At 39.6% G+C, this 14,812-nt stretch overlaps 1 protein-coding gene across 16 annotated transcripts in view; it reads left to right on the top strand.

Moving 5' to 3' along the window:
- The window catches only part of DTNB (dystrobrevin beta), a 222,173-nt gene that overhangs the window by 54,978 nt on the left and 152,383 nt on the right, over window positions 1–14,812 (top strand). For all 16 annotated transcript variants that reach the window (XM_076332466.1, XM_076332465.1, XM_076332461.1 and 13 more), the window contains one exon: window positions 6,207–6,373. In XM_076332466.1, coding sequence (XP_076188581.1) covers window positions 6,207–6,373 — 167 coding nt within the window. The remainder of the gene's footprint in view (window positions 1–6,206; window positions 6,374–14,812) is intronic.

Here is a 14,812-nt window from a genome sequence, read left to right as displayed (position 1 = left end):
AGTGTTCCATGGCAATGAGTGGAGCAGGATGTGTTTAGTCCCAGAGATCAGGTTTTGTTTAGAGATTTGGCAGCAGAATGCAGGACCAGAGAGTGTTTGGGTGTATTCACAACTGTTAATTTAGACCAAGGAGGTCAGGTTCCTGCCTTAGTCAATAGGAAGGTGTAGATTCCTGCTCTAAAGTGCCACCTAAGCAGGCCTCCATTCATTGATTTTAGCTGAGGACGGTAATCTCTTAGAAGAGTTCTCTTTCCACTCATTTGAATAGTTTCCATGGAAAAATCTGAAAGTCAGAGTTGAAGCCTGGAGCTTTGGCATGTACGTTATATATGAGACGTGATTTCTGTGGTAAAATTACATACAGCTTTGTAAGGAATGCAGTATTTGGAGTATTTGGCTCTTTGTGGTATGTATTGCCGAATTAGGCAGATGATTGCATTTTTATCTCCTAGCTAACAGTATCATTTGTATCTTACATTGGAGTAATAGAATTTAGAAGTTACGGATGTATGCATCAATGTTGCTGGCCTGTGTCCACTGGGACAAAACAAAACCTTGTAGCAGTATGTCTTGTTTACAGATGTAGCTATTAGTACCACATGTAAAAGAATACTGTAATAAAAGTTTGTATTTATAGTCATGGCAAGTTCTTCAAAGCATTTCTCCTCCAACATTAATTCTGTCTTAGCCAGAGTTTTGAACAGTGTTTTTTTTCCCAGGTCTTCCTTGAAACCTTTTTATGTTGAAGAACAATCATCATGCTTTAGCTTTCTACTTTTATTATCTCCTCTTTGATTTCTTTTCTTGCATTTTGCAGCTGTCATATTTTCATTTTTCTTTAGCTGCTAGTTTTTTAATATCTTTGGGAATTTCTGCTACACAATTTAATAAAGATTCTGTTCTTTTCCCCTACTTATTTCTATCTACATTTTGTTATTGATACCACTCTTCCTATGGAAATACTCTGTCACGTGTAAGCAGACAGCGTGGATATGCTTCTCAGTTCCAGACCAGTCTCTGGTCATTCAGTCCTGCATCTCTCTTACCTCTCCCATGTACCTTTAAAATTAGGGTACTTTGAAACAACATGTGGATCCAAAATATGGATCCACAATTTTCCTCTAAAACTCTTCTTCATTATTTCGTTTTAGCAATCTATGGTTTTACTATCATATTTTGGAAGCCCTATTCAAATGTCACCAGGGGAAGGGCATTCTTCAGACAGAGCAAATACTGGGTTTTGGCATCAGCAGTCAAAATATGAAGTAAAATATGAATACACAGAGCCAGGGCAGTATGTGGAGATTTCAAGACAAGGAGGAATATTGGATTTGGGGTTTGCAACTCAAAAATTGGTGGTGGAGTAATGATACCTACATTTTGGTGGGAAACGGTAATAAGGGATTTTGACCAGAACGGCTTCTGTGGAAATGAGAGAGGCAGAGGGATTTCTTAAGATCAGAACTGAAGGAGAGGGACATCAGACAACAAGCGTGCATTCAGTAATCGTGTATATTTTGATGTTGGCAAGCAAGGAGAACAGGCCAAAGAAAGTAATAATAAAGAAGGAATGGGCTATGAGGAGTCTGAGGTAAATCACAAGATGGCACAAGATCTTTGAATAAATTAGGGGTTTGTAGAAGAAAGCAAATGAGAAGTGTCTGTGTGATAGAGGAGAGAGGAAGAGGAGAAAGGACACATCACATTCTTCCAGTTTTTCATTTGGAAGAATTTCCAAGCTTTGATGGGTGAGGTTAGTTTTGTGACGAGATTTCTTTCGAGGATACTCTGTAGTGCAGGAGCCTGAGCAGTTAGTGATGCTGGGGTGGGTCAGATGGGATGGGAAGTAGAAGGACGTGACCCACAGGGGCAGAACACTTGGGAGGGAATTGAAATACAGTGACAGTCACTGACTGTATCGGTTGAAAAAAAGAAGAGAAAGCAAAAACTTGCTGAATACAGATATATGATTGGGAGTCAGAAAAAGGAGGAAAAGCTGGACATGAGAATTGGGTTCATGGTCCAATCTCTCTAGCTGCTTCCCTCTCCTGCCCTTCCTGCACCTTCCATAGGGAACTGGTCTGCTGGCAGGATTGAAGGAAGGAAGGAGCAGGTTGTCTCTCAAGAAAAGACCCAGTAGGAAGACCCAGAGTCTGGAGTACTGGCAGCCAGAAAAGGGAATGACGGAAGACTTGGATGCAATGAAAGGTGGAAAGAAGCTTAAAACTCCCACTCCCATATGTGGCAGAGAGCTTTGGGTAACGGGACACCTTCAAAAGAGAAGGTGTCAACAACAAAAAAAGTTCAGATCATTGAGGCAGAGAAAATGAAGCCTGAGCATTTTGATTAGAACAAGTATTTCAGAGGCAGGAAAGGAGGAGTAGGAAGGAGAGAGGAAAAATGGATTGGGACATGAGGTGAACTCTTACAGTCCATAGGCAGGAGAGGTCATGGTGGTTCAAGGGTGACTTGGAGTTGGGCATGTCAATGATGTGAAAAACATTTTCAGTTGACTGCTTCACGGCAACTTCAATCCAGTTGGATTTATGCAGATGGGAGCATGGAAAGCGGTCTGAACAGGAGAGAAGAGAAATAAAGTTTGCAACACCATATTTTATGGCATTCAGAAATGAAAAAGAAATGGGAAAAGAGTAATATCTACATTTTGATCATGACATACCACCTGCCAGTAAGCCAGGAAGGGGAAGGCAGCAGCTTGGTACTGGGAGGAAGCATGCTCTTCCACTTCATTTATTTGTTTCCCATCCATAGCTAAACTTTGTCACTTTCAGAAAAAGAAAAAAAAAAAAGCACAAAAAAAACCCAAACCAAACAAGAAAAACCCCACAAACAAACCAAAAAGTGCACCTCTTTGGTTTCTATCTTGATGGCCAGATACCTTGCCCATGATCTATTAATCTCTGATACTGATTGTTCCATTCTTCTCTTTACCAATCATTTTTAAAGCATGCTTTTTGCAGTACATTCAGTGCTGTCGCCATTATTATTTTGCCTCATGTTTTATTTTATCAGAATGTTGTTATTGCTTTCCTAAATCAAGCGTATCAATTTCAAGTTGTTTATTATTTGGTTCAGGACTCTGTAGCACTTTTGTCCCCTTTTCATCAACAGTAATCTCTTCTAAATGCATAGAGTCAGAGAAGATAAGAGGTATTTTTGAAAAGGTGGGGAAGAAGAGACAAGATCAAGTGGTACGCAGAGGTAGACAGAACATGCTGTCATCAGCTGATACCAGTATATTGGCTTTCATTAAGGTAGTGACCTAATGCTGTAGCTTAGCAGGAGAGGAGACAGCAGCCCTGCCGCAAGCAGAAGGGATATTGTGGGAGAGTGGGGGTGGGGGTGGTGTGTGTGTGCAAAAAAAGAAAAAGCTTTGGGAACCTGTGACTTCATCCATCTCCCTTTGCAAAGGCACACTTGAATGTATGTAAACATTCTTGAAAGATTTGCCTCGCTGCTTCTTAAAATCCTCTGTCAAAAAGTTTCAACACCTCCTTGGACTTGAAGCTGGGGTGAGATCACTGTTTAAATATTCTTAGGGTGAGAAAGTTTTTTCCTAATGTTCTAGCATGAGTTTTTTCTTATTGCAGTGTAAACCCTTAAGTAGCTGGTTTTTGGCCACTGGCTCTGGAGAATGTATTGCTACTTTTGTAAGTACCTTGTTTGATGATACCTTCTCACAGTCTATTCCTAGTGAAGATGTCTACTAGATATCGCTCAGACAATTCTATTGCTTTCTCCTGTACATATAATTAACCCACATCTTCCTTGACATGTGATGCCCCAAATCGGACATTTTTGATGATCGTTCAATATGTTTATGAAAAATATTGATCAGTGCGTGACCTGGAATAAAGCCCTTTGCTTATTAGATCTTTCCATTTTGACAATTAACTGCTCTCTGGTCTTTTTCCAACGAGATTCACATCCAAGTTACAGTCCTTTCATCTATTGTGTATTTCCTCCTGTCATGAGAATATCATGGGAGACCAATTTTGTAAGAATTATGGAAGTAAAATGAAAAATTGATGGCATTTGATGCCTGTTTCCTATTTTCAAGGTCAATTACTCTGTCATGGAAAGACATTAGGTTGATTTGGCAAATGTTGTCCATGGCTCATTTCTCTGTTGTTCTTCAGGTGCTTACAGTACTTTGCTTTATTATTTGTTCCAGTATGTATTCTACAAGTTAAAATAACGTGAGAAGTCAGTAGTTACATAGGTATAATTTGACACCCTTTTAAGGATCATAATTACAATTCTTGTAATGTCCCTTTTAAATCCCCTGCTAGTTTTCTCTTGTTCTGTTTTTCTGACTTTGTCTCTGAATATTTGAGTTATTCTTTTAACCCTCATTAATAATTTGTCTCAGTTTTTCTTCTGTAGGCTTCCTTTTGAATTTTAGGTAATTGAGGAGCTCTTAATTTTAGCCACATTGGTTTTTTACTACAGTCTGCTTTTTTCTCTGCACTGAGATAGTTTATGCTTGTTTCTTTAGCATCATTTCTTTAAGGAACTGACAGTTCTTCTAACTCAGTTTTCCTGTTGAATTGTTTCTTCTTGTAGCTTACCTGCTAATTCTCATGAGTTTACTGAAATGTGCTGCATTGAAGTCATGTTCTCTCTCCTGTGCTTCCTAAATTTCACAAAATTACTCTGTTGGCATGTTGACTTAAGGTCACTTGTTGTCATCTTTTTTCAACCAGTTCTTTTCTACTGTTTGATACGAATCTAGAAGTCTTTCTTTTCATTGCTTTCTCTACCTTTTCTATTAAAAAAAAAGTCACCAGTTCCTCTGCAGTCCATTCCCACCGGGCATTTGTGTATTGAAATCACCTACCAGAATCGGGTCCTTTGCTTTATACAGTGTTGCTACATGCTGCAATAAAGCGTCATCCACCTGGTCGTCTTGGCTTAATTATCCATGGCATTCCTGACCAGGTCAATGCTCAAGTTCTCTTTGCTTTAATTGTTACCCATGGGTTTTCAACAGTTTTGGCATATGCATCCACTCTTGAGGTATCAGGTGCTTCTGCACTGTTTAACTGGCCAAACCTTCCCATAGAAGCTACATCTCTCTACATTTTTATTGCCCTGTGCAGTATTGCACCATCTCAGAACAGCTAAATCATCATTTTTATCATAGATCAAAACTTCAGACTCTTTCTAGTTATTTCTCTTACATCTTTCAGTAGTTTATAATAGACATATCTAAGAATTTCAGCTGACTGGCCAGTGAGCTGCTTTTTTTTCCTGTGGTCTTTTCCATAGCACGGTTATTTATACCTGTCTGTAATTACTTATGCTCTAGACCCACAGCAATGCTAAACTATTTGCTCCTGTAATTCACCTTCACCTTCATCCTTCCATTCTATTTCCTGTGCCTCACCTTTTAAGATGCATTTGAGGTAGTAAGATATCTCCTTTACCTCATTCTCACATTCCTCTTTTGTTTGTTCTGAAGACTTATCTCTTAAATGGAGCAAGTCTGTGATTGTTTGTTCATGGGTAGAACAGGGAAGAAGCATTTATTTATTTATTTATTTAGCCTGCTTCTGATGGTGACTCTGCATGTCATACCTAATTTAATTTTCCAGTTCTCGAGATGTTAAGATTTAGAGGTACGTTGGGGATTTCTTCAGTTTAAGCTGTAGAGGTACAAGAGGCAGCTCGCAGTTGGGGAAGCGCGAGGGAAGTTCTTCGGTGAGAGGTGATTCAGAGCAGAAGCCCATCGCGGTGGTCTGAATTTGCCTCTTCTGTGAACAGCTCCCTCAGCTGACTCTAGGGCAAAGCGATCTCCTTGGGCAGGAATTAACCTTTGTGAATATAGCCTTTCTGCTTTCCCTGTCCGCTCATATGTATTCTCAGTGTTGTTGGACTGTCATGGAGACTTCTGGGTCTGAGTGTATCCGAGGAGGGAGAAATCTGAAGAAGAAAAATTGAACTTGTCAGATGGAACTGCTATGTTATCATCAACTTAAATTTGTGGTTAATCTTACCGAAATGACCTGCTCTGCACTCAAAATCCATGACCTGCCCAGAATAACAAGTTGGTTTAGTGGTTAAGAACCTGGGGGTGGGTTTTGGAAGCTCCAATGAAATTTGATGGTCGAGGTATTCCTAAAGTTCACTTATTACTTTTTTTTTTTCTTCCCCCCTACCCCTCTTTCCCCATCACCACCAAGTCTTCCATCCCGTGGAATGTTCGTATTGCCGGTGTGAGAGCATGATGGGTTTCCGGTACCGATGCCAGCAGTGCCACAACTACCAGCTCTGTCAAAACTGTTTTTGGCGTGGCCATGCAAATGGTCCTCATAGCAACCAGCATCAGATGAAGGAGCATTCCTCTTGGGTAACTCACCTTTGTTTGTCATGCTGAAACAACCACCTCTGTACTAATTTATTCGGAAAATTAAAGTTTTTTATAGTAGAACTGCACAGTAGGACTTTTAAAGGTTTTCAAATAGCAAAAGCATATAAATAGGTGAACTGTACTGTTTTTATTACAAGTAACATTATTAATTTACAGGTGATTGTCATTGTATTCAGTGCTCTTTAAAGCACACAAGGCAGCACAGTCCTTCTCAAGGCCTTAACACGTTTTCTTCCCCTCTTCACATCAGTCCTACTTTTCTTATATTCTCCTCTCTTTTAGCTTAAAAAGACTGAAAGGTTGCAATACCTTTCCTCCCCAGAAAGGTAAAGGGGTTAGCATGAATGCTGTGCTTAGAAAGGAACTTTATCCAAGTGGCATCTTTAAAGATAGTATTTCTTTAAGAGAAAAATTTAGTATTGTCATTGTCCTGACAATTGTAAATATATGCATTGAAAACTCTTAACTCAAAAGCCTCGAAGAAATTATATGAGAAATAACATTCAGTTGGATGACTATATGATAATCACATCTCAAGAAATAATAGGCAATTTTAGATATAAAAACCTATTTTATGGCAAAAGATTAAGCCCAACCTTTTACTTATTCAAAGAGAAGTTCAAATGATGATTGGATTATAATTAGTAATTACCTTCATGAGGAAGAGTCATTATAGTATTACTGTTTAATTTAGAAAATTGGGGCTTAATACCATTCAGTAGTTGGAAGGCGAAGATAGGAAAATTCGGAGTTAAATATTGTCCTTTTTTTAACTATGTGGGTAATAAACTTCTGGAATGTTTAATCTGAGCTACCAGTAGATTATTATCCCCTTAAGTATATATAAATGCAGTCTGCATTTTTTAATACAAAGACATATCTAAATAGTAGCTCTAACTCTAATGTAGATGTTTCCTTCTGAAGTCTCTGACCTGTGTTTGCAGCGAGTCAGGTTAGACGGACTGTGCCCCATTCTGGTACTAGTATCTGCGAATCTGTCATCCCATCTTGTTTCAGTGTTAACTTTTGAGGCATTTGATTCTTACTAGGCTGTACAGAAGAAGTTGATTTTAAGATATAATGTGAATTGGAGGAGTGGGACGTTATACAAATGCAAAAGGAGGATATTCAGACTGTCACTCTTCTGGCAAATGAAACAGTGCAGGTTGTTGCATGATCTGAACTGCAGGACTGTCAGAACAACCCCTAGCTTTAGCGTGGACCAAACAGCACTCTCCCAAGCAGCTCCTAAGGTGAGGTTTAGGAAGCTCCTAAGGTGAAGTTTAGGAGTTGACACAGGCGAGGAGCCATGCCTGCTTAGACAACCCGGGTGCAGCCACCTTGCTTTGGAGATGAAGAATTCAGATTATCTGCCATCAGGACCAGGTGGTGGCTCTGGAACTGCTTCCTTCCGTACTCTTCATGCAGAAGAATAAGAGGGAATTGCACATACAGAAGCAACACTAAACAAAGCACAGACTGGAAGCAGAAGATTACTGGAAGCAGTATTGGGAAAAAGAGTTTTTATGGAACAAAAGGGAAGAATGTATGAAGGAAAATAATGATATTTGGGAACCTTGAAAGAGATTTTAATATCTTACTAATGAAAACATTGATACATAAAAACAACTGGTCCAGAAGTCTGTAGAAGGAATTTTAGTAGCAGCAAATTTGTCTGTCTTATACAGAAACAAGATGTAACTCATACTAGTAAGCAACTGCAGCAGTAGGTGAAATGGAAGGAACACTTTTAAAAGGTGTGCTTATGTAAATCTGTTATGTTTGTAGGAGGTGTGTATAGTACAACTATGGAGTTATGCCAGGACATGAGCCAAAAGAATAAAAGGCATGAAGAGTGAAGGAGATATTTACATTTCTTGTTCAGCATAGTCAGAATCCAAACCAAAGAAAGATGAAATTAAGAGGCTAAAGGTTGTCTAAAGGTGAAGCAAAGACAAAAGATGGAAATCAAGGACAAAAATGGAGAAATCTGAGGGACTTTAGTAAACAATAAGGGGATCATAAGGAGCATTTATATTCCTGTAGTCTAAAGTAATATTTCTGGCTCTTGCTCTAGAAACTTATTTCTGAGCCTTTTTAACCATTTGCTGGGTTTTTTAAGCAACAAAGTGTTTTAAATGGACTAAAAAATTCAGGGATATATAAAATACTACTACAGACTGAGTTGTTGCCTATAAACTGAGCATGGAAGAGGGATCTTTTGAGAGAGAGGTCTCTTACGTTTTTTCTTTTACTCTTTTTTTTAACTTTTGCAAGTCTTGTGTGTTAATTTTCTGAAAATTGAAAATTAGTCATAATTTTAAAAACTGTATCTTAGTTTGGGATTTGGACTATAGTACTGCTAGGTAAATGACAGACAAGGAAATCCGTCAGTTGGTGAGGTCAGGGAATCTGGAGTGTCTTTTTCATGTCAGTCCTCAGTAGGACACTTCTGCCTTCCCTAGCCGGGTGACTCGTACTGCTGGTAAAGGGGCAAAGCTGAACCTGATAAAAAGATGAAGAACATCCAGCAAAGGGAATGAATTTGAAGGTGTCTATTCTGGATCACTTACATTTTCAAAAAAGATGCAGTTCAGTACAGAAAATTGCAAAGTTCTCAGGTGGGACTAAGCAGCCGCAAAGTTTCATGAAGGATACATGGCCAGGGAGCAGTGCTGCAGAGGACAGTTTGGGGAATGGCTTTAAACTAAAGGGGGGTAGATTTAGACTAGATAGAAGGAAGACATTTTTTACGCGGAGGGTGGTGAAGCACTGGCCCAGGTTGCCCAGAGAGGTGGTGGATGCCCCATCCCTGGAAACATTCCAGGTCAGGCTGGACGGGGCTCTGAGCAACCTGCTCTAGTTGCAGATGTCCCTGCCCACGGCAGGGGGGTTGGACTAGATGGCCTTTAGAGGTCCCTTCCAACCCAAACCATTCTGTGATTCTATGAATATGGTTGCTTACGAACTGAACAGCATCAGCAATGACAAACCGTTGTGAAAACACTATATTGGTATGTAGAAAGGAAGACGTGAGTGCAAAATGCGCATCGCAACTCTTTCGTTCTGCTCAGCACTGGCGCAGCCTCAGCTGAAATAGCATGACCTACTTACGTGTTTACTCAACAATAATTTCTTGAGTGAAGACCCAAAGACTCCTGCTGTCCAGATCTGCAGAGATTAGCTGGTTCTCTGATACAATAAAAAGAGAAATTTCTTTTTCCTGGGTTTTCAAGTCAGCCAGATCTAGTTCAGTCTTGGGTGGTGTATTTTCAGAGCTTCAGAGCCCTAAGACCCAGAATAAGCATTAATAATAAGTATTTTCATAAGGTTCTTTTTCCTGAAATTCTGAAGTGCCTTTGATTTTTTTTGATACTATAAATCACATAGTATCGTGATTTTTTTATAATTATATATGTAATATATATGTGTGTAAGTTCAGGTAGAAGCCTTTTTTTTGGAAAGGGAGGTATTGCTGTATGAACACACTGCTTGTTGGGGCCCGTTTGGAGGAAAAAAAACAACCTTCAAACACTTTCCAAATTTTCCCTTCTGGGCTATTTCAATTTTGGTTTTTATTAAATAGCTTTAAACACTGATTCATTTAGTTATGTATGCGCAGCAGAACTGAAAATCAAATTGTTCATTTTGAAAGCGTGTAGATTAGTCATTGTTCATTCTGTTTGTTTATTTTTTTGTTTAATCTGCCAAACTTAAGCAGTCTCTGTCATCCATAAATTTCAGGTAAAATGTTAAAATAGCCAAGTTACCCTAAGGCCTTGTACCCCAGGGTATAAGTTTTAGTGGCTTATTATCAACCGTAGTTGAGTTAGAACGCTCTTCCTGCTATAAATAATGGAACGTTTGTTATTTATAACCACCCTTAACATGGTGGCTTTGGAATATGTATCAACAAACCAAACAAATGTTTAGTTGTTTCTATAGTGATAATATCCATGGCTTCCGTTGGGAAGTCATTATACTGGGTACTAATCGAATCTAAAACAGAAGACAGACCCTTTTATCTACCGAGTTAGTCTAGCAATACTGTAAGTAGCTGTTAATAAGATTTTGCTCTCAGAATTACCTCTCTTATTTCTGGTTCATTTCATTTCTCATTTAGACTACCTTAAAGTTATTAAAAAATTTTTGAACATGTTTTTGTTCAGTCCCCCAGAAACAAGCCGAAAGGGAGCGCGGCGTTAGTGTGCTCTGCATCCCTGTCACGTTGCTGTCTGTGTGTGGACTTCCACCATCACATGGGCTCCTGTTTTCAAATGACGTGAAAAAAACTCCTTTTATAACTCAGCATTTTCCAGCAGAGGGCACGCTGCCCTCGTGCACAGATACAGGCCTGGACATCTGGGGTGACCGTGTACCTTCTCTGCTGAGAGCTGGAGGCAGATATGGGTGCTTTAGCTTCCTTCTTGCAATACCGTTTCTGTGCAGGTATTATACTCGCTTCACTTACTGTATTGGCTTCTTTCTACTTAATCCACTTGGCTGCTTAGCACAATTCCTCTGCTGGGAGAAGAGGGAAAGTTCTCTGTGCACTGACTGAAAATTTTTTTGCTTGCTTACCCATTTTCAGTATAGAAGAAGGGTGGATATGCTGCCTTACTTTGTGTTTACACCCTGTGTAGTTTACAATTATGATATTACAAGTAATACCAGTAAAATGAGGCAGATATTGGAGGGGGCAGAGGGAAGAGAGAGAGAGAGAAACAGATAACTTTAAAATCTCAATTTCCAAACAAGTGTTCTTGCCAACCAAGTTTCAATTCAGTTTTTATTGCCTACAAATTTCTAAGCCCATTGTAACAAGTGTTTACTAGACCCTTTTGGTAGAGGTGGATGTGATTTATAAATAGACAATTAGAAAAAGGTAGAAAGACAACTTTTGGTAATGTAGTTTGCAGTTTCCAGCTTTTTAATTCCATGATGGAAGTATTATTTTTTCTTAACGGATGTAGCCTTTGATAGGAAGGCAGGTCAACAGAGACGGGATCTATAAACTATTCTGAAACGAAAAGGATCTGGCAATACACGATACAGATACAACAGGTTTTCAAACACATGGAACATCACAGCTGCATTTTACTGGTAATTTCTCTCGTCTTTTGTACATATAACACAGTTTTTCAGTGGCATCTGTCAAAAACATATTAGTTTTCCCAGCAGAAAGTGGTCAGTGCATTTGCATTTGATGCACATACCTCGGCCATGTTTGTTTGTGTCGATCTAGGCAACTCCAAAGGCAGCGCTTGTCCGGATGCAGGCGCAACTCAGCTTTGTCTAAACTTGGTTAAGAACGTACACGCTCGGCACTTGCCCTGTTTTTGTGGGAGGTCCCTTCGCAGTATTTTCCTAATCTCCCGGGACAGTGAGCTGAATCCCCGCTGTCAGAAAGCAGCTGCAGAGCAGTGTTTCCAGCTGCGAGCAGTGTGCACGTCTGGCTGGTCGAGCAGAGCCAGAGCCCGCGCAGGGCAGCTACGTGCTGACATCTGCCTTCTGGGTCTCTGGGAAAAATTAGTTGAATAGTTGTTCCTAGTACTTAAAATTACTTTTATTTATAGACTAGTTGCACACTTATGCAGGCATCACTACATAAGTTATGTTTTGTTCATGCTTTATTTATAACTAAGTTGGATAGAAACATGATTGATTATTAAATAAAAATGTAGAATCCAGGACAGTCCTTGACTGATGTATCAATGTTACATTTACCGAAATAACCAAACCCCGAGTGTTTGGTTTGCGTTTGATTCTAACTGAGGATGAGTGCCACAGGGAGAGTGATTCAATGGTTAATAGGAAAGGTATTTTAACCTTACCTCCTGCCTATACAAGTGGAATGTCACATCACCTGAAGAGAGTACAGTGCGGAGCAGGATCTCCTTCAACTTTTTATGTTACAAAAGAGAACAAACATTCCAGCCCCTCAGAAGTATTTATTTTACTTTTTTTTTTTTTGAGCTTTCTCTGGAACCTGGAGAAGCCAGATGTGCTTGCTGGTAGGTAGACGCTGTTTTGGATCATGAAAACTGTGTTTGACTGCTGCTACTTATGAACTTAGATAGCACCGCTGAGGAATGCAGTTTTGCAGCTTACCACTGCAGAAAGCCTGCATACCAGCCAGTGCTGTGCCTGGAGAAAGACGACTTTTATAATATTCACCTGATCTGTTCAGACCTCAATTTCTTGTTCAGTTGAAAAATTTATTAAAATGTATCATCTAGAAAGTGGTGGTGGAAGTGGTGTTATAGAAACAGTTCTGGAATATCTGGATTCATGCGTAATTCAGTAGTCCGCCTCTGACTCTGAACTTCATAGGTGTTTCAGAGGACAGGAAACCCAAAAATGTAAATCTCAAATAACCAGCTCAAAAGGAAGGGGATCCACTGGGATGTCTAGTAACCACATACGGAGTTGTAACTACGTAGAAGCTTCGTTGATTCCTTAAGCCCTTACAGTAACTGGTGGCAAACGTTTCTGACAAGTTTAGTTACTCTGTGCATGATGAAAACGAAGCAGAAACTGTTTCTTTTGAATATTTATTGATGGACTTGGGAAAAAGGTAAGTATCTTCCACTGACAGATCTAGATGTGTAAAAGGCTGAGGGAGTTTGCTGAAGAAGGAATCTCAGAAAGGCTATAAAATTCAAAAGGATTTGTGCTGAAAGGCAGGAATTCTGCAAGAGAAAGCGCTGCAGTTGTTCCTTGCTAATGCACTCAAAACTGCAAAGCACGACTGGCATATTGCTGGAGCCAAACTGACACCTGCGTCTCATGAACCTTTTGGAATAAGGCGGAGAAGAAACCTTTCATGAATGCCTTGGCAATTAGACGATCAGTAAAAGGGGAAAGAAGATTGCTATATGACTTAACAGTTTGGAGGAAAACCAAAAACGTGAATACCTGGGTCCAGGAGGGTTGCTGAAACATTGTGTCCAGATAAAAAGCACGTATTACATTTATGTGCCTGACTTTTTGGATCGTCAACCATGCTTACCACCAGACTGATATAATGGCCGCAGCGGTGCAAGTCCCGCTGAGTCATGTACCGTGCCCATTTAGGAAGTAAAACAAAATGGATTGCCTGCTAGCTGTTCCCAGGAGAGCGTGTGGATGAAGCTGAAGGTAGAGCAGCGTGTTGTTGGCTGGTTTCTACAGTTACGCTTCTGTAGCAGAAGGAAATGTTAAGTGGTTGAAAGCCTTGGAAAATAAAGGCACACCAGACTCATTTCCCATCTAAACCTGAAGATGAATAAGACCACAAATTGGACTCTAGGATGTGTGAAACATTTTTCAAAGTCTGAAATTCTTTATTACTTTTAACTACTTATTTGGAGTTGAAATTTATTAATACTGGGGATTTTGCAGTAGTACATCCAAGTTCCAAACTGACTGAGGTCCTGTTGTGATAGAAGTTAAAACATAGTTTGCCCCCAGCTGTTTACAGGTTAAAGTCAAGAAGAAACAAGACGTACAGCTGGGGAGGAAGATGATGGCAAAAATACCGTAGGGCTAGTGATGGGCAAGTGGATGGTGTTATCTGGGGAGGTTTGCAGTGGTGATGTCAGTGATGGAGAAGGGGATTGTGTTATTTGTGGGTTTGCGGTGGTGGTGGATGAGAGGATTGTGTTGCTCTGGGGCTTTCTGTTTGTGTTTTCTGCTTTTTTGAAGGGGAGAGTATCCCATCTTTGCAGAATGCAGAGGTGCTTACAGAGGATATCAAACAGGCAGGAGGTCAAGATTAGCAACAATGATAGGTGATTTTTCTATTAGAAATTTCTAAAGTGGAACTCAGCTAATTGAAAGAAAGAATAGCTGTTTCTCAAGGAAACAAGATACCCGTAAGAGGTATACTCGCCTGTGAAGTAGCGTGCTCATTCAGCATGCTGTGCTCTTTTCACTGGGAAGCATTATCGAAAAGTTGGGATCAATGGAAATTATCTTTCCCTTATCATTTTCAGAAAGTGAAGCTGCAGTAGCGGCTCGATTATACAGCATTCTAGACAGCACTGCATTTGTTTGACAAAATAAATGGTGGGGTAGCACAACAGGATATAGTGTTTGTTACCACAATGGAAAAAACCCTTTAAAATAGCCTAAAAATAACGCAAAGAGGAGGTCACAGAAAAGGCACACAGAGAATAGATGGTCTGTGCAGATACCAGGCGATGAACAGGGTAAAGAGTAAAGTAGGAAATATTCTAAAATGAGAAGTGATGAATAAATTGAGAGAGAAATAAATGTGGAAATTTTCAACATGTAGAAGAATTTGTTTAGGAAAACTGGAATTTTACTTTTGGTATTATCACATCTGTGTGCATAATTTAAATTTTACTGTGGACTTAGTTAGAAGTAATATAAAGATTGGATTGTGTTTTTCATAGGATTTCAAAATAATTAAAG

Source organism: Aptenodytes patagonicus, chromosome 3, assembly GCF_965638725.1.
Source record: "Aptenodytes patagonicus chromosome 3, bAptPat1.pri.cur, whole genome shotgun sequence".
NCBI classification, from domain to species: Eukaryota; Metazoa; Chordata; class Aves; order Sphenisciformes; family Spheniscidae; genus Aptenodytes; species Aptenodytes patagonicus.
The sequence above is the reverse complement of the archived record's forward strand: the minus strand, read 5'-3'. Positions and strand labels throughout refer to the sequence as shown.